A 26028-nucleotide genomic window follows, 5' to 3' on the forward strand; every position below is an offset into this window, starting at 1 on the left:
ATTTTTGTTTCTATATACTACTGATTTAGAATTGACTATTTTTAAAATTCTTTTTATAAAGCTGCTATCAGAGACTGGTGTGATAAATTTAGTAGGAAACTTTAAACCCATGTGCTGAAATAGCTTTATGTAAAGTAAAAATTATCTGTTCCTTTAAAATATGAAAGAAGTAGCCTAAAAAAATCTGAACTATTCAATTTTTTACTATTTCAATCAATTCTTATTTTAAAAATTCCAGATTATCATCATTTTCAATTAGAAATTTCTAATTTATTCATATTAAATTGTATATGCTATTATCTAATGGTTGTTTAACTGCTTCCAAATGTATGATTATTACCTCTGTGGATTACTTGTATTTCACTTTCTCTTATTACGGTGGCTGGCAATTTGACTAATTTATTCTTATCTTCAAAGAACTAGTTCTAGTAGTTACCAATTAAATGATTTTGAAACCATTATTTAATTTCAACTTTTATTTTTATTTTCTTTTTTTTGCTTTCTTAGATTTATTTAATTTTTCTAATTGCTTGAGTTCAATGAAAGTTCATTTGATTTTATTTTTAATTTTTAGTAATAGAGGCTTCTAAAGCTAAAAATTTCTCTATTTTGAGTACATTTGATGTTAGGGTTTCTCATTATCATTAACTTTCAAAAGTATACTTTCAGTTAGATTTCTTTTTTGATCCAATAATTACATATGCCTGTATTTTTTTATAAAATTTCAGTTTTAGGGGCACCTGGGTGGCTCAGTCTGTTAAGCGTCCAACTTGGGCTCAGGTCATGATCTTACAGCTCGTGAGTTCGAGTTCCACATCAGGCTTTGTGCTGCCAGCTCAGAGCCTGGAGCCTGCTTCAGATTCTGTGTCTCCCTCTCTTTTTGCCCCTCCCCCATTCACACTCTGTCTCTCTCTCTCTTTCTTAAAAATAAATTAACGTTAAAAATTTTCAGTTTTATTATACTGTAAAACTATGTGGTCTTTACAAATTTTACTCTCAGTTATCTATTGAGCCTTATTCTGCAACTTAAATATTACTTTTTAAATATTACTTTTTTAAAAAAATTACTTATTAAAAAATATTACTTTTTAAAAAATTTAATGAGTGCTTTAAAAGGTGTTTAGTCTCGATTGGCTATATATATTAAATTAATCTTACTAATTATATACATGTTCTGTGTTCTTTTTATTTCTTTCTAAAGTAGCATGTTCAACTCTCTCAATATTATATTTCTGTCAAGTCAACCTTGTCTTCTCAGCAGTTACTTCCATATACATTGATTTTTTTTTAATATAGAACATGAAAGCCTGAGTGGCTCAGTTGATTAAGTGTTGGACTCTTGATTTTGGCTCAGGTCATGACTTGATCTTATGGTCGTGGGATCTGCCCACTTTGGCCTCTGTGCTGGCAGCTTAGAGCCTGATAAGAATTCTCCCTCTCACTCTCTCTCTGCCCCTCCCCACTCATGTTCACTTTCTCTTTCTCTCTCAAAATAAATAGATAACATTAAAAAAAAAAGAACATGAAAATTTATGAAATACCTTTCCATTGTCATTTATAAGCATGATTGGTAGAATCACCCACTTTGAATGTGAAAAGGTAGAATTAAAAATAAGTAACACAGAGATTATTCTTTTTTCTTTTTGAAAGAGTTTCCTTTTTATTTTTTATTTTTTTATTTTTTAGAGAGAGAGAGAGAGAGCACACATAAGTGGGGGAAAGGGACAGAGAAAGAGAGAGAATCTTATTAGGCTCCACACTCAGCGAAGAGCCCCCAACATGGGGCTCAATCCCACGATCCTGGGATCATGACCTGAGCTGAAATCAAGGGTCAGACTGAAATCAAGGGTCAGATGCTCAACTGACTGAGCCACACTGGTGCCCTGAATTATTCTCTAAAATATTACTGGTACAATTGATAAGCTGGGGTGGGGGGGGGGGGGGGTGGAGAACCTGAAGTTTAATCTAAATCCCCACACCAAAATAAATTCCACATGGATTAAAAGATTAAATATAAAGCATGAAACCATAAAATTGGAAGAAAACACAGCTGCACATTTTTCTGTTGCAGAAAATCTCTTTTGTGCAAAACTATGTTAAGCATATGAACATAAAAAGAAAATAGGTATTACTATCCAGGTAGAAATCAAAGTTTTGCATCTGTTCCTCCTCTATATTCCCTGAGTTGGAGAAGAACATCCTAAAACATCTGCTCAGACTTGAAAATTGAAATCATTATGAACTTAGTCACACTGTTCGATCTCCAACCTTGAGTCTTTTGTTACACCACTGGTCAATGATTCTAAGCCACTTAGTCTGTTTTCCTCTTTCAAAATATCTACTATTCTTAGGTTGGACCTCCACAATCAGCCCTCCAAATTTCACCATACACCAAGTGTCTTCTGATTCTCTTTGGTATTAACAATGTTATTTGTGGCTTCCAAACTTCTAATTTCAGCTCTGATTTTTTTTTAAATTTAATAGAACTTTCTGACTAATTCTCTGAATACCGTAACCTGTGAAATTTAATGAAAGCAATTTCCTCCTTTATCACTTGAAAATATGAAGCACATAAATTCCAAGCTTTTTTTTCTAATAAATGAAGTACCTGTTTTAGGAAGAATGTTTTTCTACATGTTTTTCTGAGAATGTTTCCCTTTTGCTGCCATGTTTTAAATAGACCTCATGTTATTGATGCTTCTTTTTACTAAAATGAGAGACAGATCAATGCATAATGGTGAAAGGGAAGACCAGTTGTTGGAAGAAAATGTTTAGTTATTTATCTATTTACACACACAGACATAAATCCTTACTGTCTCCTAAGTGGCTGTTTACCCCACACTACGTGCATACTCCACCATCTTTTCCATCCACTTTATATATCTTAAAATGACAATGTTACCTATCTTTTAAAGCTTTAAATATTATAAGATATATACTACAAATACCTTTTTAAGAAGTCATAAACAGGATTTGTTATCTCCACCATAAGATGAAATTTTTCATCGTTCATACATTTTAGCATAACTTGTGTAAAGAATTCTAGGAATCTAGGTCTCTGCTTAAATTTCATAACTGTGAAAACAAAGAAATGTATAGCAGTAAATGTGTCAAGAACTCCTGTCTTTCCAAGATCAAATAATCCTTTATGGTCTATATTTCATTTGTTTTCCAAATATCTCAGTGTTGAAAACTAGTTCATAAAAGTTGCCTCTAATGTCAGACAAGTTGGGGGGAAAAGTGCTAATTATCAAAATTACTAGTTATCCTAATTTTTATTCTCTCTCACTCTGAGCTAAGCAATAATGTTGCTATTTCTTCATAGCTGGACTTGACAATCACTCACATTTTTCAATTACCTAGTACTCATAGGCTTCATAATATCACTCACTACCAAAATAAGTCACCATCAAAGTTCTGTCTTTCCAGATTTTAAATCATATTACTTGACAACCAATAGTTATTTTGTGTTATTCTAAACAGGTAAGAACTCAAAACCTTCTGTCTAGAAAAGTGAGATCTTTCAGACAACAACAAAATCCACACAATAAATGATCTTCAATAGAAAATCGAGTGAACAGCACATATACGTTTAGGTCACCTACCTTCTTTCACAGCACCTTTGACCGACCAGTTTAAAACAATAGGGTAAAGAAATACAGGGTCCTCTGTTCCTGAGAGTTCAGTTGTAACATCTAAGGTTTAAAAAATTAGTAAGTTGTAGGTTCTGTTTAACGTGAATAACCAAAAATGAAAATTCTTTGGAAGAATGTTCAAGCATTCATTCTAAATTATGTGCTTTCAAAATATCAACTACATCATTATATTTGGGGGCATTAAAAACTTCAGTGATCTTAGTTATTTTCCTTTCATTTTTCCCCCTAAAAGCCAAGGAGATCACCACCAAAGAGGTGAAGAGTTTCTAAGGCTTGAGTCTCTCATATTCAATGGCTGTCATATTACCAGCAAACCCCAGACTCAGAAACATACCAATTATGTTAACTTTATTTTTACACAATTACTTTTAAAAGACCGTAAAATATAGAATAATGAACAGCACAGCCACTGGAGCAAGGCTGCCTGGGTTCAAATTCTAACACCAACAATTTTTAGTTATGAGACCTTGTTAAGTTACTCATCTTCTCTGTGCCTCAGGTTCTTTACCTTTAAAATGAGCATAAGAGTAGCTCCCTCATATGGTTGTTATATAAGGACCATATGAGTTTCAATATGTATAAAACACTTAAAATACTTCCTGGCACACAGAAAGTACTGTACAAAACTATTATTTTATGATTATTTTGTTATTAAATCTGTTGTTTAGCTAGTAACATTACATTGTGCTTCTTAGTAAAATGTTTTTACTGACAAAATGAAAATAATTCACATCTCTAAAACACTTCGCATTTTAAAGAATTATATTCTTATAACGAGACAATTACAGCTTTCCCAAAGCTAGGTTTACTGGTTGTGTGAATAATAGAGCATTGGGTTCAATTCATTAATTCAACTCAAAACAGACTTTGAAGAGAGAGAGAGAGAGAGATATCCAGGTCAGGGAATTCTGATCCCAGATAGAACTGAGGCACACTAAGAGAGGTGAGGTCAGGACACAGAATTCTGCAAGTAGTAAGTTCCAGAAAGGCTGAGGGGCCAAAAGTAGAACCTCCTACTTGAGGAAAATGTGGAGAGAAAAGGTACTCTCTTATTCTTCCAGAAGGTTTGAAGTACCTGCTAAAAAGCAGGTGATAATATTTATCATCACTAGAAACTAAATCAATTTCTTAAGCAGATTTCCAAACTGCAAACTCCAAAATTCTAATCACTGTATGCACAGTGGTCCATTTTGAAATTCCTATTTGGCACAATGACCTAAAACTAAACCACTCTTTCACTTGAGCAGACTGTGGTTCAAATCACTCACTCATTAACACACTTCACGCTATCCTTTTATTTCTCTTACATTTCTGCCTTTGAAAGAGTAGTGATTCTCAATTTTGCACTCCCCTCGCCAATACACTTGGCAACATTTGCCTCCCAGTTGATTGTCAAAGCAGGGAAGATGATGTGCCAAGCATCTAGGTAGAGGACAGGGATGCCGCTCATCATCATAGGGTACTCCACAGCAAAGAATTAGCTGACCCAAATCGACAAGAATGTCGAGGCTGAGAAACCCTGCTTTAGAATCAAAAATAAGCCAGCTATGTAATCCTAAATAAATCACTTAATCTTCATGAACCACATCAGAAAAAAAGCAGTTAGCAATCCATTATTAACACAGTATTTTTAGGATTAATGAAATAATGTAAAAGCACCTTAAAGGATTTATTTACCAAATGCTAATCTCATCTTAATCCTTTTAACAAAATAGTTTCTTATTTAAAAAAAAAAACATAATGCCAAGTAGAAGTATACAGAAAGAAAAAAAAATGACTACATTGCTTCGTCAGTTTGAGTAGGTGGGTCTCCAACAAGGCCAGCTGTTCATTTATTTTTTCAGGTAATAATATCTGCTGTGGCTTCTTAGGCTTGTAAGACTTCTTGGAAGAACCCTAAAAACATTGGTTAAGTGTCAGAACGTACTTCAACATGTTTCAACAATTGTCACTTTCAAGTAATAATCTTTAAATTATGATTTCATACTTTCAGGCCTGGTGGATAAAAACTACAATCTACATGGTTAAGTGATATAAATGAATAATTAATAATAACAGTCATTTCATCCCAACTAAATGACAAACACAATACTCAGTATTTTATGGAGATTGGCCAAAATATTTCTTCTCTTCCCCTCTCCCTTCTTTCCAGTAACTTCTACAACCCAAAACCCCAACTAGCACCATCCCTTCAACCTATACACACTTTTCTGAAAGCAGCTGAGGGTAGAGCTCTAAAAAATCCTCAAAAGAAAACTCCCATCTTGCCCTCAGAAATGTATTCCTTTTTCCCTTTTCTTCTTTCCTTTCTTTTTTCCCAGAGGAGCTTCTTTACAACTAAGCTAATTGCCTTTGCTGCTTTGCCTTTCATTGAAACATAACAAGATCTGCAATTAGTGGATTAAGTATTAGTGGATCTGTGCTCAGTCTCCCCACCATGTTTCCAACAGTCTGAGCCTGAGAACTGAAGTGTTAATGTCTCCTGTTCTCAAACAAACAAACAAACAAACAACCCTCCCAAGCCCCTACAGGCTTAAAGCATCCTTGAGGGGCTATAACAATTTCTGACTCTTATAAATTAGGCGTTAGCTTCTCAGTCCCTACAGTCTTAGAAAGAAGTATCACAACATTCCACTGGGCTTGGGGCTCCGTGGAAGGACACATGGGGTCCTGCCCTGCAATGATGTGAAGGAATAGGCTCATGAGTCAAGGCCTGGGTGACATAAAGGGCCTGGCGGCTGATGGACTCTGACAGTGAACAACAGTTGGTGGAAAAAACCCTCAAAATGCATCCAGCTTAATCAAAACTCTCTGTAAACAAAATGACCCTTCACCCCCCAAAAAAATATTATGGCTTTAAAAAATTCGTCCAGTAAAACAGTGGTGGTTTTTGAAGCTTTCTGTGGCAAGCACACACTTACTTTGGCATATAATTCATTATATAATAGAGATAGAGATGGGGCCAGTCCAACAGAAACAGAGTCTAGGGTTGACAGTCTCTCTCCCCACCCCAGTCAGTGAATTAGTAGGCTTCAAGTAATTCCTAGTGCTCCTCAGAAATGAAGCAACATTTCAAAATTTGATCTATAAAAACACATAATCGTATGGTTTCAAGAAAAGGCAATACAATGGGAGGCAGATACTAAAAAGTAGTCTTAGACATTAGCAGTTTCATAAAGAAGACAATTTAGGTGACACAATGAGGTTAGGAAAAATCTGTGAACAAACTAAAAAGCTCTGACGGGTATTTACTACATTCGCTGACCCACCCAGAATCATAAAATAAATTTGGGAGAGACTTTACAGGGCTTTTAGTCCCCTGTCCAGCTGGGCATAGGAAGCTCTATCAACACCTGATGGTCAGTACTGGTGAGAGAGGCTCTTCAGTACTCCAGCATGGATGCTTCTAAATAAGGAAACTCTTTGCTATATACCACTTTTTGTTTATATAAATATGACAAATTTGAAACTAGTCAATTTTCTAACACATTTGCTAGTATCACATGACACTTAAAAGACTCAAATAAGTATATGTTTTAAGACAAGAAACAAAAATCAATTACCTCCTCTTGTGTTTCTTCTTGGTCAGTCACACCAAATAGAGATTTGCACCCTGATGTGATGTCTAACATCTTTTTTCCATAATTTATAATCATAACTGCCAGGTCATATTCTTTCCATGAACGCAGAATCTAATTGAAAATATTTATTAATTATAATTAAATATTATTAATTACCCCTTGTCTATTTTCAAGTGTCATCCACCACCTTTCATAAACTCAAAAGTCCCATTAATGTTTGGGTCTAAGAATTCCCCTGATTTTGTTAAGGAAACTGGTAATTTACCTCCAGATTCTATTTCCCCACAATTAAAGCTGCACGATTCCACTGCTTTAAATAAAGGACAAAATAACAAGATTATCTCCTCAATAATGAATTTCCCGTATTTCTGGGACATATAGCCATATATGTTTCAGTATAGGAAGTTAACTGTTAAGAAAATATTTCCACTTAACACACCCATGTTAAAACAAAATCATTCTAAAAAGTCCATATAACCACCACCTCCTGTCTTGAGTTGCTTTCTATGTGAAATGGCATAATTACTGACATCAAAATGTCTGGGATGGGGTGATTTAAGAACGGTAAGTGATTCATAAGACATTCTAGTGGTGGACTAGACTAGAGACAAGCTGTGTTGGGCAGATTCTCCATGAACCAGAGCTGCAACAGACGCTGCAATCATAAAAAGGGGAGCTGCTCTCATCCACAATTTGTTACTAATTACTATTCTTTGGCCTTCTCTAGCCTGGCCCTTACCTAGTGTAAAGCACTCATCTCCTTGTACTTTAAGCTTACAAAATATTGAGCGAAATATAAATTCTGACACTCACTATGGTTTCAGGCCTTCATGCCTCCCTACCCCTGAGGCATTTCTCAGAACAACTTGCCCACTTTATTTATAAAGCTTCACCTGGTCATGAACATCTGGGCGCTAGCATCAACTCTAGAAAGGTTTCCCTGGCCAGCAGTCTGATTTGCATAGGGGACACATTCATGGTGAACCCCATAAGGCCATTCTCCAAGAGTATAAATAAGCTTGTAGGAATTTGTTAGATGTAGGTGTATTCTGTCAAGCTGAGTAACTTAGTATTTATTTAAGATAAGTAACAACTGCTACTTCCCATACAGTGAAAGGATATATACACGGGTGGTTGCATAAATCTGATAATACCTACCTGATCCAAGGTGCTAAGAAATAGAAATACTTCGTGGGACCCGGCAATAGCGTTAAATTAATGCTGACCGTGGAACTGAGTGTGGGAAGGAAAACGGTGAAATAAATCTTGAAAAGGTCAATGGGGTTAGGTCAATCGGGGCTTTAAATGCCAGGCAAAACAGTCCAGTGTCATTATAAAATTGATATCAGAGGGAGTATGTTGTATTAGAAAGCAGAAATGAGCTGATGTTTGCTCTCCATTCAACTTTGCTCTCTGATGTAGTTGGAGGCTTAGAACTAGAAAGGACTGTGTCGTCTTGTCCCCTTATCTTCATATGACAGTACAAAATGATAAATGATAACGAATTTTTCCAATCAAAAGGGAAATAGAGAACCAATTCTACTTAACACACCAAATGGTGAACAGAAATAAAAAGACTATGCCAGATGTTTAGCATAATAAGTTTTAAACAATGCAAACATAATGGAACATGTAACATGACTTGTCTCAGAAAGTGGCACTTCATTTGGAATTCTGGCAACTTTTAGAAAAAATACTGCTGCTTAAAGAAGAAAGATTGAGTCATCTGAACAGATTACCAACGTTTTAAGCAGAACAGAGAAAGGACACAGAGCCATTAGACTAATTGGACTTTCCATGTCATAATAGAAAATCCATACAAAAAATGTGTTTATAAAAAAATGAACACCTGAAATCTGGGACTCAGGCCAGGGTTCTGGGGTTACCGTCAGGCTGGAGGAAGCTTCCGAAAGGACAATTCTCAGCATATCAATTTGGGACAGAAGCAGCTCTGATATCAAAATCGTCACATTAATATACATTTTACTTTTTACAGATGTCCAAAATACATTCAGGGTCATTTCTATAATAATATCACTTGGATCTCAATGTGATTCTTCAAGTTGTGGGGGAAAGCTAGTGGAGTTGTGGATGGCAAGTAAGGAATCGCAGGGCCAGGCCCAAGCTGCTGTGTGCTATGGGGAAAAAATCACACAAGGCTGAGAGAGGAGACATGTGAATTCAAGGACTTCAACATGCACTAGGCCCCAAATGCTGGTCTTTTGTTCTAGGTCAGTACTCTCTGCAATCATCCACAGAAGCTGCTGCAAAACCTCCCATTCTTCTCAATCTTGGAAACCCACCCTTACTCCTTACTTCCTTACTCTCAGCAAATGACCTTGCTTCCTTTTCACAGAGGAAATGTAGGGAAACTAGCTTATCTCCTGTCCAGAAACCTACCTACACACTCACCTGTAACTCCAGCCATCCTACTCTCCTGTTAGTGGAGAGAGGTCAATCTCCCATCCAGACTAACCCGTCCCACCTGTGCTAGGACTCACCGCCTCCTGCCTTCTCAGGGATCTTGCTCCTATATCCTCATCCTTTCCCTCTCCTGGCTTCTCTCCTTTAATGGTCAAATGTGGAGTGCCTGGATAAGCAGAATTGGTTTGTTGGTTGGTTGGTTGGTGTTTTGTTTTGTTTTGTTTGTTTTGTTTTGTTTTGAGAGAGAGAGAGAGATTGAATCTTAAGCAGGCTTCAAGCCCAACATAGAGCCCAATTCAGGGCTCTGTCTCAGGACTGTGAAATCAAGACCTGAGCCAAAATCAAGCATTGGATGCCTAGCTGAGCTACCCAGGCACCCCTGGTGGGTTGGTTTTTAGCAGGAGAAGTTGCTATTGGCAACTTGCAACCTACAAGCTGCGTTGGAATAGTTTCTTTGTTCTGGAAGAAACATTGCAGTAGCTGCTATTAGTTATTTAAATGCAAAGTGAGTAGTTGTCCAGTACCCTGGAAAGAGAGTATAACCTGGCCTTCTTTTATTTGAAAAACACATTCCTCTCCTGGAAATACTTACTGATGGACAAATCTGGGGGGCAGGCAGTGGCGGACGCCAAGCAGAGAAAATATTCCAAAGAAAAGTAACCTTGGAAGATATACTTTTAGTCCAGCATAACACTAATTAATGTGTGTATAATTGTAACATTAGAAATGGAAAGGGGCACTTTGGATTATGTGGAACTCCTGCTTTCTCACTGGTTACACCACATGATAATGGCAGCGCTGATAGCACCAGAGAGATTCTCAAGATTGAGGTTGGGAATGACAAAACAGCAGTGGACCAATCAACTCTCCTCTTCTTCCTCTTGACTAATGGAAGCAGGACAGGCCCCTTGGATTTAGTGCACTCTTAAATAATTCTCTTCCCTTCTCACTCTACACACTGTCCCCAGACGATATCATTTATTTATATTGTTCGTTTGAGTCCATATATTAATGATGGCTTTGTCCTTATACATATTTGGCCTCTCTTGAACTCCAAGACGGTAGTTCCAATTATATAATATACACCTCTCTGGATATCCTATTAGCCCCAAAAGTCAATATATTCAAAACTCAGTATCTTTTCTCTCTTTCCCATACAAAATTACTCCCTCTCCAGAGTCCAACAAGTAGTATCCACTCAACTGCTGAGTCCAGATAGCTGGATTACTGTTGACTCTCCCGTCTTTCCCTTGTATCCCCACACACTCAGTAGTTTTACAGGTTGTCAACTCTATCTCATAAATAACTCTTAAATCCTTTCAATTCTATCTCCCACTTTTTCACACTATAGTAGCCTCCCCTCTTAAGCATGGGGGATATGTCCCAAGACCCTAGTGGATGCCTGAAACCTCAGCACCAATCCTGATATACATGTTTTTTTTAATACATATGTGCCTATGATAAAGTTTAATTTATAAGTTAGTCAGAGTAATAACAACTATAATAATAAAACAGAACGTTTATAACAGTATACTGTAATAAAAGCCATGTGAGCAGAGTCTCTCTCAAAATATCTTGTACTGTGCTCACCCTTCCCCTTGTGATGATGGGACATGATAAAATGCCTATGTGATGAGATGAAGTGAGGTGGATGACGCAGGCACCACAACACAGCATTAGGCTACCGCTGACCTTCTGACAACGCATCAGATGGAGGCCCATCTGCTTCCCGATGCAGTTGACCGTGGGTATGTGAAACCGTGGAAAGCAAAACTGCAGATAAGGGGAGACTGCCATAGTTCAGTTTATCATCTCTCACCCTCTAACTCCCTCCCTGCTTCAGGTCTTATCCCACTCTACTAGCTGTTGTGCCACCAGAATAATTTCTCTTTTCTAAAATGCAAATTTCATGATGTCATTTCCAGGTTTAAAACCCTTGAATGGCTCTTCTCTGACCTCATTAGAGGGCCATTCATCATCTGGTACCTGTTCACTACTCCACTTTTCAAGGTGACTGAAACACATCCTTCATAATTAAAAATAAATCTGATTCTTCTTTTCCCAAACTTTAAAATTATTTCATATTTTCCCATTGATTACTCTATGAGGCAATGTTAATAATCCTGTATCTGTCAAATATTTTTTTAATATTTGCCTTTAAGCCTTGTTAATAGTGTCTTGCCATAAAAAAAAATTCTTTTAATTATCATGTAATCTGTTTATCTATCTTTTCCTGTGTACCTTTTAAATTATATGCCCTTTTGAGAAAGGTCTCCTCTGACTTCAAGGCCATACAAATATCCATCTGGACTTTATTTTGTTTATAGTTTGAGGTAGAGCTCTGGCTTTGTTTATTTACAGATGAATAGTCAGTTATACCAACACCTTTTATTAAATAAAATATTTTAATAAATTATCATTTTCCCAATAAATCCAAATGCCACCTTTGTCATATATTAAGTTCTTCTGTAGACCTGGGACTGGCTATTCCTGGACTCTTCTATTCTTCTGAACTATTTGCCTATTACTTTGTTAACACCATTTTTTATTGAAGTGGCCTTATAATAAGTCTTAGTATGTATTGAGAACTTTAAGTTATTCTAATCAGTTTCAGAGAAACCCCATTGGGATTCTGATTAGATCTGTGTTATATTTAAATATTATTTTAGGAAGGATTTATATTTCTATGACATTAAGTCTTCATATTCACGAACCTGGAGTGGCCCGCCATATGTTCAGATCTTATTTTGTGCCCTTCAGTAGATTTCACAGTTCTTTTATTTGGGTCTTTTAGCACTCTGTTAGGTTTAAAATATTGTATTTTTTCCTCCAAGTTTTTATTTAAATTCCAGTTAACATACAGTGTAATATTAGTTTCAGGTGTACAACTTAGTGATTCCTCACTTACATACAACACCTGGTGTTCATCACAAGTGCCCCCTTAATCCCCATCACCTATTTAACCCACCCTGGCTCACCTCCCCTCCATCAACCCTCAGTTTGTTCTCTATCGTTAAGAGTGTGTTTCTTGGTTTGCCTTTTTCTCCCTGCTATATTCATCTGTTTTGTTTCTTAAATTCCACATGAGTGAAATCATATGGTATTTGTCTTAAAATATTGTATATTATAAAGTGGTATATTTTCTTCTCTCCATTTCTAACCAGTTACTGACAGTATAAAAATATCAGTTTGAAAGCATCTCACAATCATTTTATAAATTCTTTTTTCGATTGTAATAATGTTTACTAGATTCTCATGAGTTTTGGAGACCTGTAACAATTACAGATTAATTTATACTTGTTTTAAAATTTTTTTTAATGTTTATTTATTTTTGAGAGAGAGAGAGTGAGAGAGCTTGAGCAGGGGGAGAGGCAGAGACAGAGAGGGAGACACAGAATCTGAAACTGGCTCCAGGTTGTGAGCTGTCAGCACAGAGCCCGATGTGGGACTAGAACTCACAAACCAGGAGATCATGACCTGAGCTGAAGTCCGACACTTAACCGACTGAGCCACCCAGGTGCCCCAGTTTTTTAATATCATAAAATTTTTCATATCGTTATCTATTGCATTAGAGAATCTCTACAAATAATGAATCACACTATTAAGAGTCAGCATCTCCTATACCTGATTTTTAAGGAGACGTTTTATGAGTGTTTCTTACAATTATAAACACTTGAATCTGACTTAAAAAATTTTTTTAATGTTTATTTATTCTTGAGGGAGAGACAGCCAGAGCGAGAATGGGGTAGAGAGAGAGGGAGGGCAGAGAGAGAGGGAGACACAGAATCCAAAACAGGTTCCAGGCTCTGAGCTGTCAGCACAGACCCTGAGGCGGGGCTCGAACTCACCAGCCATGAGATCACACGAGCCATGAGATCATGACCCGAGCTGAAGTCAGATGCTTACCTGACTGAGTACCCAGGCACCCCACTTGAATCTGACTTTTTAGCTCATCTGGCCATCTCTGTCATCTGAGTTCATTAACACTTAGTAAAGTAATTAATACACTTGATTGTATTCCTTCTATCTTAAATACTATCTCTTTTTCTTTCTTAGTTTTGCTGAATTAGCCATTCTTCCTGCCTGTTATTCCTCTGTTCATTTTTCCTTCCTGTCAATTTACAAGTCTTACTGTGCTTTATAGTTTTGCACCTAGCTACATTTTCTGAGACATCTATTTATTTATTTTTTATTTTATCTATTTATTTATTTATGAGAGATAAAGAGGAAGGGAGCAAGAGGGAAAGGCAGAGGGAGAGAGAGAATCTTAAGCAGGCTCCATGCCAAGCGTGGAGCCCCGTGCAGGGCTTGATCTCATGACCATGAGATCATGATCTGAACTGAAATCAAGAGTCAGACACTTAACCCACTGAGCCACCCAGGCGGCCCTCCTGAGTCATTTTTAAATATATATAGTCTATTGAGAGAAACTAATAATTTTATAGTATATGTATTTTTTATACTGTATGTATTTTTTTTTTAATTTTTTTTTCAACGTTTTTTATTTATTTTTGGGACAGAGAGAGACAGAGCATGAACGGGGGAGGGGCAGAGAGAGAGGGAGACACAGAATCGGAAACAGGCTCCAGGCTCCGAGCCATCAGCCCAGAGCCTGACGCGGGGCTCGAACTCACGGCCCGCGAGATCGTGACCTGGCTGAAGTCGGACGCTTAACCGACTGCGCCACCCAGGCGCCCCTGTATGTATTTTTTTAAAACACACAACATGCACCAAGAATCTCTACCTGCTCTCCTCTCCTTGACCCCAAACAAAATAAAAGTTTAAGTTCTAGGTTACTAATAAGTTTTTTCTTTCAAAGATAACATTTCTATTTCAAGAATCCCTACTTAGCATTTATATTACAAAATCCACATCATATCATTATTACCTATTTAATTTTAATAATACATATATTGCAAGGTTCATTGCTCCCATTTTTCCTCCCCTTTTTGTCTTTCCCTGTCTTGGGATTTCTCTTCTGAACCACTTGTCATTTGATGGAGTATCTCCTCAAGTGTTTTCCCCAGATAAGTACATGGGCAGAATATTTTTAAATGCCTGCACTTCCAAAAATGTTTATTTTGCCCATACAAATGAATGCTATCTTTCCTGGCTATTAGTTTTGGACCTTGGTCTTCTCCCCTCAGGATTCTACAAATGTTGCTCCGGTATTTTAGCTTCTGCTGCTGCTGATAAAAAAGTTTGAAGCTAACGGATTGTCTTTCCGTTGCAAATAACCTGTTCTTTGGGTCTCAAAACTACGATTGTTCTTTATATCTGGACTTCAAGAATCTCCCCACCAAGTGTCAACACATATGCTCCTACATTAATCCTGCCTGGGACTTAGGGAGCCTATTCTCTATTTTTTAATTTTCTACCTCCAGAACTCCTTTTATTTCATGTTAGGACTTCTGGGTCTGCCTTCTGAATTTATCTCTGCATAATTCCATTCTATGCGGTCAGGTATTTCTTGAGCTTCCAGATTTGACTCAAGAAATACCAGTAACCACAATCTTCATCTGTTCAACTTTTTTAATCAAATATTTTTTGTTCCGTTACAAAAGATCTTTTGTTGTTGTTGTTTTGTTTTGACCATTTAATTGCTTTTCACCACCTTGCAGATTTTCTTTCTTTCTTTTTTTTTTTCCAAGTTACCTCTGGTATTTTCCAACATAGTGAGAGTAAAAACCACAATTAATCTGGTGTTTGTCCTGCCCCTTGGAGTTCTGAGTCTTCTTAAGTGAGTTATTATTTTTCTCTTCCTGCTAATGACTATCCTCCCTCAGTATCTACACAAACAAGATTACAGAAGCGTCTCCAGCAGTGGTAAACCATTGGGTGATGGAAAGAATATGACGTTCTGCTCCTGAGGTCAGAAAAACAAATCATGACTTCTTTGCTAAGGTAAAGGTAAAAGTCTTTCTGTTTCAAGACCCTCACTGAAGCAAACTTAAAGTGATGGATCAAATCAGCCCACCAAGGCAGTATTCTTCCAGATCCCTGACCAAATCACAAAAATCCTGTGAAAACCATATAAAATATGCAGGCACAGATAAGGCCCTTCTTTGAAGAATTTCACTGGATTGAGACAACTGAAGCCTTTGAAGAAACACACAATGTGGGCCTCTGAGCCAAGCAATGAAGATAAATAAGCCTACCTCTTGGTCTCTGATTTCTTGGCTCTTTCTTGCTTCCAAGGTGAATGAGGTCCCATAAAATTGTGCTCTTTTCCACCCTTTCCCCTGGCCTAAGAGACACCCTCCGGGCTTTACCAACTGACCCACTCAGGCAACTTTTGAGCTAAAATGCTTTGTAGGTTTTATTTTTTAAAGTATTTTTAAAAGTTAATTAAAAGTAGCTTTCTAAATCATCGCTATTCCTAAGTTTTATGATATGAGGCAAAGAATAAGATAAATACCTTTGTTATGTAGAAGACACAACAAGCTATCATGTGTTGTACGCTTTCAAAACTTGCAAAATGTTTCTTTGAGTGGACAATGTTTGGTAGTCCCTGCAAAACCACCACACACTTTATCAAGATCTAAAAAATAGAAGCAGAAGAGTTTCTGTTGACAAATAGCCTCACCCATTACAAAATGTCCTATTCAAGTCACGCAAGTTTTAAGCCATCAAGTCTTATTATTCTCAATAATTATCAATGAATTGCTTCTCACGTATAAAAGAATGTACTCTGAGATAAAATTAATATATTCAATTTCAGATGAGTCTCTCATCTAAAGTAACTTGAAAACTAGTATAGAGGATAAAATAAGTATTCAGCAATTACAAAACAAAGCACATTTTGACAAGTGCCATAAAAATTATCGGCAGAATATTACATATACAAGACACTGAAAACACACCCACACTTAGGAGGACCTTAAAAAAACATATAGAGAAGGAGGTACCATATTAAATACAAAGTGATACGAGGTACTTGAAATAATAGTTTCTTTTAAAATTAAAACCAAGCATTCATATACCAAGAAATCTATCCATATCAGCATTTACTTCCTAGTCTCCTTACTTCATATTATATGATCCTGAATTTGGTCAAGAGCTAGACAATTAAGTTTAGTTTTCAATACTGTTGCCCTGTTCTGAGCAACATTACTGTCAGAAAAGTAGAGCTGAGATTGCATCAATCTATTAATCATCCAGATTATCAAAGGACAAATTAACATATGGATATTGGTCTTTTGTGAGCACACTAATTGCTTCAAGCCACCATTCTAACAATATTATTAGTATTGTTACTATACACCTATGAGTATTTTTTAATGCTTCTTTAATTCCTCCCCATCATCACCTGCCTCCACCCTACTATACCATATCCCCAAATCATGTTAGCAACCTAGTAATTTTGTAGTTTTCTCCAGGATCTTATAATCATATACATACACCTAAATACATAAACATACATAGAGGGAGGGTTAATGTTATGTTACAAAATGGGATGTATAAACACTTGTTTGAACTGTGCATTTCTCCTTCATCCATGTCTTAGGAAAAATTCCTCCAAGTCTACAGGTATAGCTCAAATTCATTATTGCCAATGGCTGCACAATATGATTTAGTGTGGAACAACCATCATTTATTCAGCCATTTCCAGAATCTCCATGTTGCACACTTTCACAGCTGATGTTTTACAATCTGGTATACTGGCCATCTCCTACTACTACACTGCCTCTTTGTCTTTAGCTCTTTTTTTAATTTTTTCAGTGTTAATTTATTTTTGAGAGACAGAGAGAGACAGTGTGAGTGGAAGAGGGGCAGAGAGAGAAAGAGAGACAGAATCCAAAGCAGGCTCCAGGCTCTGAGCTCTCAGCACAGAGTCTGATGTGGAGTTCGAACCTACGAACTGTGAGATCATGACCCAAGCCAAAGTCGGACGCTTAACTGACTGAGCCACCCATGTGCCCCTGTCTCCAGCTTTTTTGCTATCACCCAAATGGCCATAATAAACACCCTTGTAAATGCTCAGTTGCCAATATGAGTGGCAACTGAGATACCAGCTTTGATGGTACCTAGTGAGGATGAAGCACCATCTTCTAGGGCAAAGTATACACTCTAAATCAAGGACAGTTACATGGCACTATGTCCCCAGTAGGTGGAACACATGGATCTGGGAACCAAGGATCAGAACCAGGAGCAGCATCTTACTAACTGGGGATTTTATTCTATGGGATAAATTACTAATAGAGGGGTTGCTGTGTCAAGTATATTTATTTTTAATTTTAATTAAAATTAGATTTAGTTTAACGACAATTAAGATTGTTTTACCAAACTCCAAAGCCTACAACAATTCACATTTCCCCCATCAATGAATGAGAGTGCCTTTGCCCCACACCCTGACCAGGAAGAGGAGTTACAGATCTTTGCAATTCTGTCAACAGTATTACATTAGTCATTTAATGTACATTTCTTGGGATATTCAGAGTTTGAGCATCTTTTCACGTTTCTTGGCCACTTGGATTTGCTCTCCTGTAAACTGCCTATTCATGCCCTGTGGCCATTCTTTTACTAAGTGATTGTCAATTTGTAAGACTTTTTGCTATATATACTTATCCTTGTCAGGGTTGGACACTTTTTCCAAATCTATAAATTTTCTACTATCTTTGTTATGATCCCTTTTGTCACACATAGGCTGCCACAAATATAGTCAATATTTCTTATCTTTCTTGTTATTTCTAAGAGTTTCGTGTTTATTTTACATTTAAATCTTTAGTACATCTGGACTTTTTATATATGGTACAATATAGGTGTCAAACTCTATTTTCTTTCAGATGAATATCCATCCATATCAGATGAATAAATGGTTCACTACCATTGACCAAAAATATCCATTCTCTTCTGACTGAATTGGAATGCCAATTCTGCCATATATTATATTCTCACACATATTGAGGCCTATTTCTAGAATCTCCTCTCTGTTTCACTCACTTTTCTATTCCAAACAATACAATTTAATTAGAAACTCCTTTCTTTTAAAAAAATTTTTATTTTACATTTATTTATTTTTTAAACTATTTCTTTAATGTTTATTTATTTTCGAGAGAGAGAGAAAGAGACACAGCACAAGCAGGGGAGGGGCAGAGAGAGAGGGAGCCACAGAATCCGAAGCAGGCTCCAAGCTCCGAGCTGTCAGCACAGAGCCTGACGCAGGGCTCAAACCCACGAACTGTGAGATCATGACCGGAGCCGAAGTCGGATGCCCAACCGACTGAGCCACCCAGGCGCCCCTAGAAATTCCTTTCTTAAGGCTTTTCCTCAGAGCTATAACCTCTTCTCTGAGCTATAGCTAAAGGCATTCTAAATCAGTGGGATGCTACAGGATGACAGTGGATTATCTTGAACTCAACCAATTGAGCACCAGTTGCAGCTGCTGGCCCCAGTGTGGCATCCTTGCTAGAGGACAGTAAAAGCCATGCATTGTCATGGCTAATATTTTCTTTTCTATCCTGTGAGGAAGAAGTACCAGAAAAAGTTCCCATTCATACTGGGAAGACAAAAGTATATATTTAGCATCTTGCCCCAGGGCAATGGTAACTCTCCCACCCTCTGACGTATTTTATGAAAGGACCTGAACACTCTGGACATTTCTCAAAACAAAACATGGGACCAGTACATCAATAACACTTAAAAAAAATGTTAATTAGACATAAAAAGCAAGAAAAGGCAAGTACATTAAAGACCCTGATAAGATACATGCCTTCCAGAGGGTAGGAATAAACCTGATGAAGATTCAGGAAACTGCCACATTAATGAAATATCTCGGGTGTGCTGAAACAAACTCTCTACCCCAGAATAGGTCTGACATCTGGCATCTCTCTCCTCTAAGAAGAAAGGACAATGCCTTTGGGTTTGGAAGAAAGCATATTCCACACTTGAGAATACTGCTTTACATTCAATCTACAAATGACATGGAAGGCTGCCAACTATGAGTTGAGATTTTGGATTTTAGAAGCAGATCTCCCAAGCAGCTGAGCTTAAGGGAATACGGGAGAAGGAGCATGTCTATGTTCCAGTATGGCCATTCCAAGGCAAATATTTGTTAAATTACTTAAGCCCTCTCGTTAGTTTTCTCCATGGTGAATTAAAAATTTTTATGCTTTGCATGAGATCACTCACATCTTCTTGGTTCTCAAAATCTGAGTTGATGATGATGATGATAATGATGACAACAATGATGATGATGAAAACTTTCTATAAGTATCTGCAGTAAAACCTTACCTCTCTCATTACTTCCCTGTGGTAGGCAGAATTCTAAAACAGTCCACAAGATGTGGACTCCCTGGTGTACAAGCTCTGTTATAATCCTTTCTCCTTACATGTGGGTAGAACCTGTGAATGTGATAAGATCTTCTCTCTCATGACTACATTATGTTATATAAGACTTCATGAATATTATAGGAACTCTCCTGATGGTCTTGAGGAAGCAGACTGCCATGTTATGGAGAAGACCATGTGGCAGGGAACTGGCGGTGAGCTTTCAGGAGCTAAGGACCTCCTATCATACAAGCACAAGGAAATAAATTCTCTCAACAACCAGTGAGCTTGGAAAAGGCTCCAGAGCCTCAGGTGAGATCACAGCTATGGCCAACACCTTGATTTCAGCCTGAAGAGACCCTGAGCAGAAGACCCAACCAACCCATTTCCAGCCTCCTGTCCCACAGAAACTATGAGATAGATTCACTATGGTGATTTGTTAGGAAGAATAAACAACTAATATAACCCCTTCACCCAGCTCTCACTTATTCTTTTTCCATAAATTCCAGTTTCTCCATCACCAAGACACCCAAGTAATTTTTCTTGGGTCATTCGCCAATTTTTTCCCCAGATGATGGCTTTAAAAATATGTTTTTGAATAAGTATTGCTGCTTCTAACATTACAAAAGCATACAAATTGAAATGACTTAAAAAATCTAGAAAAACAGATTGCCAGTATTTAAACATGGACAGCAATGGGGCTGAATGTTTTCAGAGAAACACATTTGAGCCTTTATGTTTTATTTATGTCTGTTTGCCCAGATATAATTTAAATTATTAAAATGTTTTTCAGTTAACTCATGAAATTTCATAACACTTGTCTTTGACCTATTTGTACATTATGAGAGATACATTGCTTTTCATTTTCCAAAATGCATTGTTGAATTGCCTTTGTAAAAAAAATCCTTATTTTTAAGGGGGTGGGGTGAATATGCTTACCTGTACAACAGGTACCAAAACAACACTGTGGTAGATTATAGGAGCAAGGAGGCCATAACACTGAGTCACAGCTTGAAGGGCATAACTGGAATCATTTAGGTAGTTGCTAAGGTCCAATGCCACTAATATTCTCTCACATTCAATTAATCTAGCAATCTGTAAAGAAACAGGTATTGTTACCGGAAAGGAACATCAGGTGCTTAATTAATGTGCCTCTAAGGAGAAGAAAGGGTAGGAAATGTGATCCTGCTGGTTTAACAACACATTGGTATGTTGAAATGCTGGTATGAAGAAAATCTAAACTCAAGAACAACTCTAATTTCCCAATAATGCTACATATGGATAATACCATCTTAGAATTAAACTTCAGAATATTTTGTAAACAATAGAAATACCACTAGTAATGAAAAAGGAACTAATCTTTTTTAATTGGTAAAATAAAAATGTGGCTATATTTTAATGTTAGAAAAAATCTAGCTTTTTCAAAACATAAATTATAACAAGTAATAATTAAAATATTATATCTCTGTAATATTGTCCCTCACTTGATTAACAGTCCCATTGTCTTTCTGGATTTGTGAAAAAAAAAAAAATGATGAATCTTCAATAGACCAAACTAATCTTCTATTATACTTGTGCTACTTAAATAAAAATGGTAGTGAAATAGAAAGTTAGGCTTTTGTGATTAAATGTTACTTAAAAATAATAAGAATCTTATCTTACTTTTCCTTTCCCTTTCCTGGAGGAAGATTTCATTATTTTTCTATATATACCTATAAAATAACATACACAGAAAACTGGCATTGAGAAATTTCCATAGAGTAAGTTATTACTAGAATGGTAGTCTAGCATTCTGGAATTCATTGATTGAAGTACTTAAAGCCTGCCTTAATTTTCAGACTGGATGCTGAAAGAAGAAACTAAGGGCAACACATAAAGAACAGGATGATGGTTATGAGTGGTTGGGCTCTGTAAGACCATGAATTTCCCTGGACAAAAGCGTCATGTTTTTTTCATTTTTGGATCCATAGACACTGGCATGGTCTCATGTAACAATTTATTGGTTGATTAACTAATGAATAAATGCAAGGGTAGGAAAAAGCAACTGTGAAAAGCAAACACACAGGAAAAGCCTCTATGTAGCTAAAGTGAGTAAAGAAGGAAAGAGGGAGAGGGACAAAGAGTGACACTCAATCTAGAATGGAAAAAAATAGCAAAGGATTGTTATTAAAAGCAAGAGCATTATAAGATTGCAAAGGTACACACAGAAATGCTGATAACCACCCTGAGAATCCATCAGTAGAATATGGGTCACATTCCTGTCTCTGTACAGGAATGCAATATTAAAATTAAAAAGAATTTGGTATGGAAACAAACGGTCATTGATGTTCTTCACCCCAGAAAGGCAACAGTACCTGAGATAGAAATTCAGGAAAAACAAGCCAAAATGGACAAGATCACACCAGATGCTATCTTTGTATTTGGATTCAGAACCCATTTTGGTGGTGGCGAGACAACTGGCTTAAGCATAATTTATTGTTCCTTGGATGATGCACAGAAAAATGAACCCAGGCATAGACTTGCAAGACATGGCCTGTATGAGAAGAAACAGACCTCCAGAAAACAGGGAAAGGACCATAAGAACAGAATAAAGAAGTCAGGAGAACTGCAGAAGCCAAGGTTGGTGCAAGCAACAAGTGAGCCAGATATTGGACAACAGAAGGAATAAAGGTTCCACAGTGACTTTATCTGTGGTGATTGTGCAGATTTTTCATGAGAGGATTAATAAACTAAGAACCTAAAAAAATAAGGGGTGCCTGGCTGGCTCAGTCGGTTAAGCGTCTGACTTTGGCTCAGGTTGTGATCTCACAGTTTGTGGGTTCGAGCCCCACATCAGGCTCTGTGCTGACAGCTCAGAGCCTGGAGCCTGATTCGGATTCTGTGTCTCCCTCTCTCTCTGCCCCTCTCCAGCTCACACTCTGTCTTTCTCTCTCTCTCAAAAATAAATAAACATTAAAAAATTTTTTTTAAAAAAAAGAACTTAAAAAATAAGAATTTGGTAAATTGATATGTACCTGCATGAAAACACGTATAAGATAAATTATTAAAAATGTTAAGTAGGCAAATTATGGAATAGCAAGTAGATTGTGAAGGCATTTTTGTAAAAAGTTTTTTTTAAATAATAATTTGCCTATGCATATTTTTATAAATCAGATATCATAAAAAAAACAGAGAAAACAAACTCATAATATTTTTAGGAGTAATAAAATTACAATAGATTTCACTTTATACCTTATCATTTTTTGAATATTTGAAATTTATACTACTTTTACAGAGACAAAAAAGATCAATTGAAAAGAAGAAAAATATATATGAACTCGGGCCTATGAAACCTATTTGGAATATCAAATAAACATGCACAATCATAAAATGATCTCTCAGTCTATCCACAAATCAGGATACACAATCCCGAAAGAACATGAACTTGAAACATCAAGAAACAAATAAAGGGAAATTGGCACATTTTCAGTCCCTTTAATTCACTTACTTGTTGAGAGGGGAAAATCTCATTGCCTTTAATATTATCACAGAAAAGATTTTCTTCTTTAATTTTAATGTCACTTGTTACAAAAATATTTCTAAGAAAAAGGTATAAGAGGATTGAAGAAGTCTCTGCCAAAATATCTGAATGTAATCTGCAAAAGGAAGTAAACGCTGTCACAGGCATAAACATAAAATGATCGTGTAAACATGCATTTTTAGATTGATAGGTTCTTAATATCTACACAATAACAGCAAAAATTTGTGGAACAACTTCTCTCATACAGCTGTTTAAAATTAAAGACTATGTTTAACAACAAGTTCACAGCTAAGAAAATTAAGGTGCTGACATATATCAGATACAAATAAAAATAAATATTGGCAAAATTTTCTGGTTCTATTATGTAAACTTCTTTTCTGTCAATATAATGAAATCACTATAGACCTTCAGAAGCATAATATTTCAATTAATAAAGTTTCTGAAAATAAGGGTCATTTATAGCAAAATCAGCCATGGGTAAAGAGAAAAGGAGAAAGATTGAGGCAGGGAGAAAAGGAAGCAAGGAGGCAGAGTCTTAATAACTCTTGGATTATTTCTAATTATCTTTCCTAAATTGCAGTCAACAGTGCCAAACATTGGCAAAACTGTGAAATCTGCAGTCTTCGACTTTGTTTCCAATATTCCCTTCCTTGTTCTCAGCCTTACTTGGTGACGAACCCTCCCATCTAAGTTTCAGGTCCCTCCTCCCTCCCCACCCTCTATCTCTAAAAAACAGGAAAGGATCTGACATCAGTAATTCATACTTGAAGATGATCTGGTTTACCACCATGTTAAATGCTGAAATTATATTTGCTAGGAGAATTTTAGTTCTTCCGTTCCTGCAACCCACACTGAACGCTTTCTTTGTCCACATGACATGTGCAATGCGTCCAGGCTATTGCCTCCTCCTGGTTCTGTCTCCTTCCCTATCCAGCTCAGACCTCTCTAACACTTTAGATTCTACACCCCTTTTTTTATGCCATAATCAGCGTGCCTGACCTTGCATAGACCAATTTTTCTGGTAACCTCTGATAACCTCTGGTTATCCTTAATGTCTCCTTGTTCATATTCCTGAGAGCAGATGTTCTAAACCCCCTGTTCTCCACCCCATGAGCTCCTATACCCTCCAGGCTCTACCACCATGATGTCATTATCGTGTGGATTTGCTTGTATCCTGTTTCTCCCCCTGCACTGTCTCTGCTTCCTCCACTCTTCAAAATGTTTTCCTTAAGCCTGCCTTCCCCCTCATTGTTCTGCCATTGTCCTCTTCTCTTTACACCAACTTCACATCAGTGATCTTAGCTAATTACAATTCTCCATTTCCATTTACTTCTTACCCAACTGCAAAAGGTTTCTGGCCCATCACACCACAAAACTAGCTGTCTTGAACTCATCAACGGCCTCCTAATTGCCAATTCTAAAAGTCACCTCTTGGGGCACCCGGGCAGCTCAGTTGGTTCAACATCTGACTCTTGATTTTGGCTCAGTTCATGATCCCAGGGTTGTAGGATTGAGCCCTGTGTCGCTGAGCATGAAGCCTGCTTAAGATTCTCTATTTCCCTCTGCCCCTCTCCCCAGCTCGCTCTCTCTCTCTCTCTCTCTCTCTCTCTCAAAATATAGGGGGGAAAGCTTCCTTAGTTTTTATTCTATCCAACTTCTCCGGAGCATTTCTTTTTGAACAACTCCTCCGCCTGACCTTGCACTAGCATTTAACACTGCTGACCCGTCCCTCCCGGGTCTCACTTTCCTTGACAATGTACTTTTCCAGAGTTTCACCTCCTGGACTGTTCCTTTTTGTCAAAAAAGTTCTGACAGTTGGGTTTTCTTAATGTATTTATTTTTGTAATGTAAGGGTCTGCCTTAAGCTTTGATTGCCAAAGCATCCACTTCAAAGAGGCATCCACTTCAAAGAGGCATCCACTTCAAAGAGGGCTATCTCGAATAAATACATTGCCAGTCACACAACTAGCTAAAGAGCCAGGCCACCTCCCTCACTGAGGCTCCTCTGTTTTAGAAATCTTAGTGGATTTTGATAAATGACGATTTGGGCCACTGTTTTTTCTCCTCCCTTGTTTTAAATTCCCACTCTTACTTTTTTTTTTTTTTTTTTTCTTATTTATTTTTGGACAGAGAGAGACAGAGCATGAACGGGGGAGGGGCAGAGAGAGAGGGAGACACAGAATCGGAAACAGGCTCCAGGCTCCGAGCCATCAGCCCAGAGCCTGATGCGGGGCTCGAACTCACGGACCGCGAGATCGTGACCTGGCTGAAGTCGGACGCTTAACCGACTGCGCCACCCAGGCGCCCCACCACTCTTACTTTTTAAATTCAACAACAAAGAGTGAGCCTGTGAAACCCTAGGCACCCACCCTGGACCTCAATAAAAGCAGAACCCCAGGCCCATGCTGGCTCTCTCTCTCTTCACCTATGAACTTGCTGTGGGGCCCCAACTATGCCATGCAATTTCCAGATCCTGTAAGTAATAAACCTCTATTTTTTTTTTCAAACTTTCTGGATGTTTATTGCTGAAGGGTGCCTCACAATCATAATAAGAACCATAAAGGCTGGTTCAGATACA

The 26028-nt window shown here is 37.2% G+C and overlaps 1 protein-coding gene and 1 non-coding gene across 3 annotated transcripts in view; one reads left to right on the forward strand and one right to left on the reverse strand.

The window, feature by feature from the left end:
• CFAP54 (cilia and flagella associated protein 54) overlaps positions 1-26028 on the reverse strand; it is a 290383-nt gene that overhangs the window by 165847 nt on the left and 98508 nt on the right. For both annotated transcript variants that reach the window (XM_019446503.2, XM_053894838.1), the window contains exons 24-30: positions 23418-23565; positions 20870-21025; positions 16080-16202; positions 7220-7348; positions 5438-5552; positions 3606-3695; positions 2949-3075 (exon numbers count right to left, since the gene is read on the reverse strand). In XM_019446503.2, coding sequence (XP_019302048.2) covers positions 2949-3075; positions 3606-3695; positions 5438-5552; positions 7220-7348; positions 16080-16202; positions 20870-21025; positions 23418-23565 — 888 coding nt within the window. The remainder of the gene's footprint in view (positions 1-2948; positions 3076-3605; positions 3696-5437; positions 5553-7219; positions 7349-16079; positions 16203-20869; positions 21026-23417; positions 23566-26028) is intronic.
• On the forward strand, positions 22685-22769 carry TRNAQ-UUG (transfer RNA glutamine (anticodon UUG)). Its single transcript has one exon. It is a non-coding gene; the product is annotated as a tRNA-Gln (tRNA).

Source organism: Panthera pardus, unplaced genomic scaffold (assembly GCF_024362965.1).
Source record: "Panthera pardus isolate Hobbes unplaced genomic scaffold, ASM2436296v1 HiC_scaffold_6, whole genome shotgun sequence".
NCBI lineage: Eukaryota > Metazoa > Chordata > Mammalia > Carnivora > Felidae > Panthera > Panthera pardus.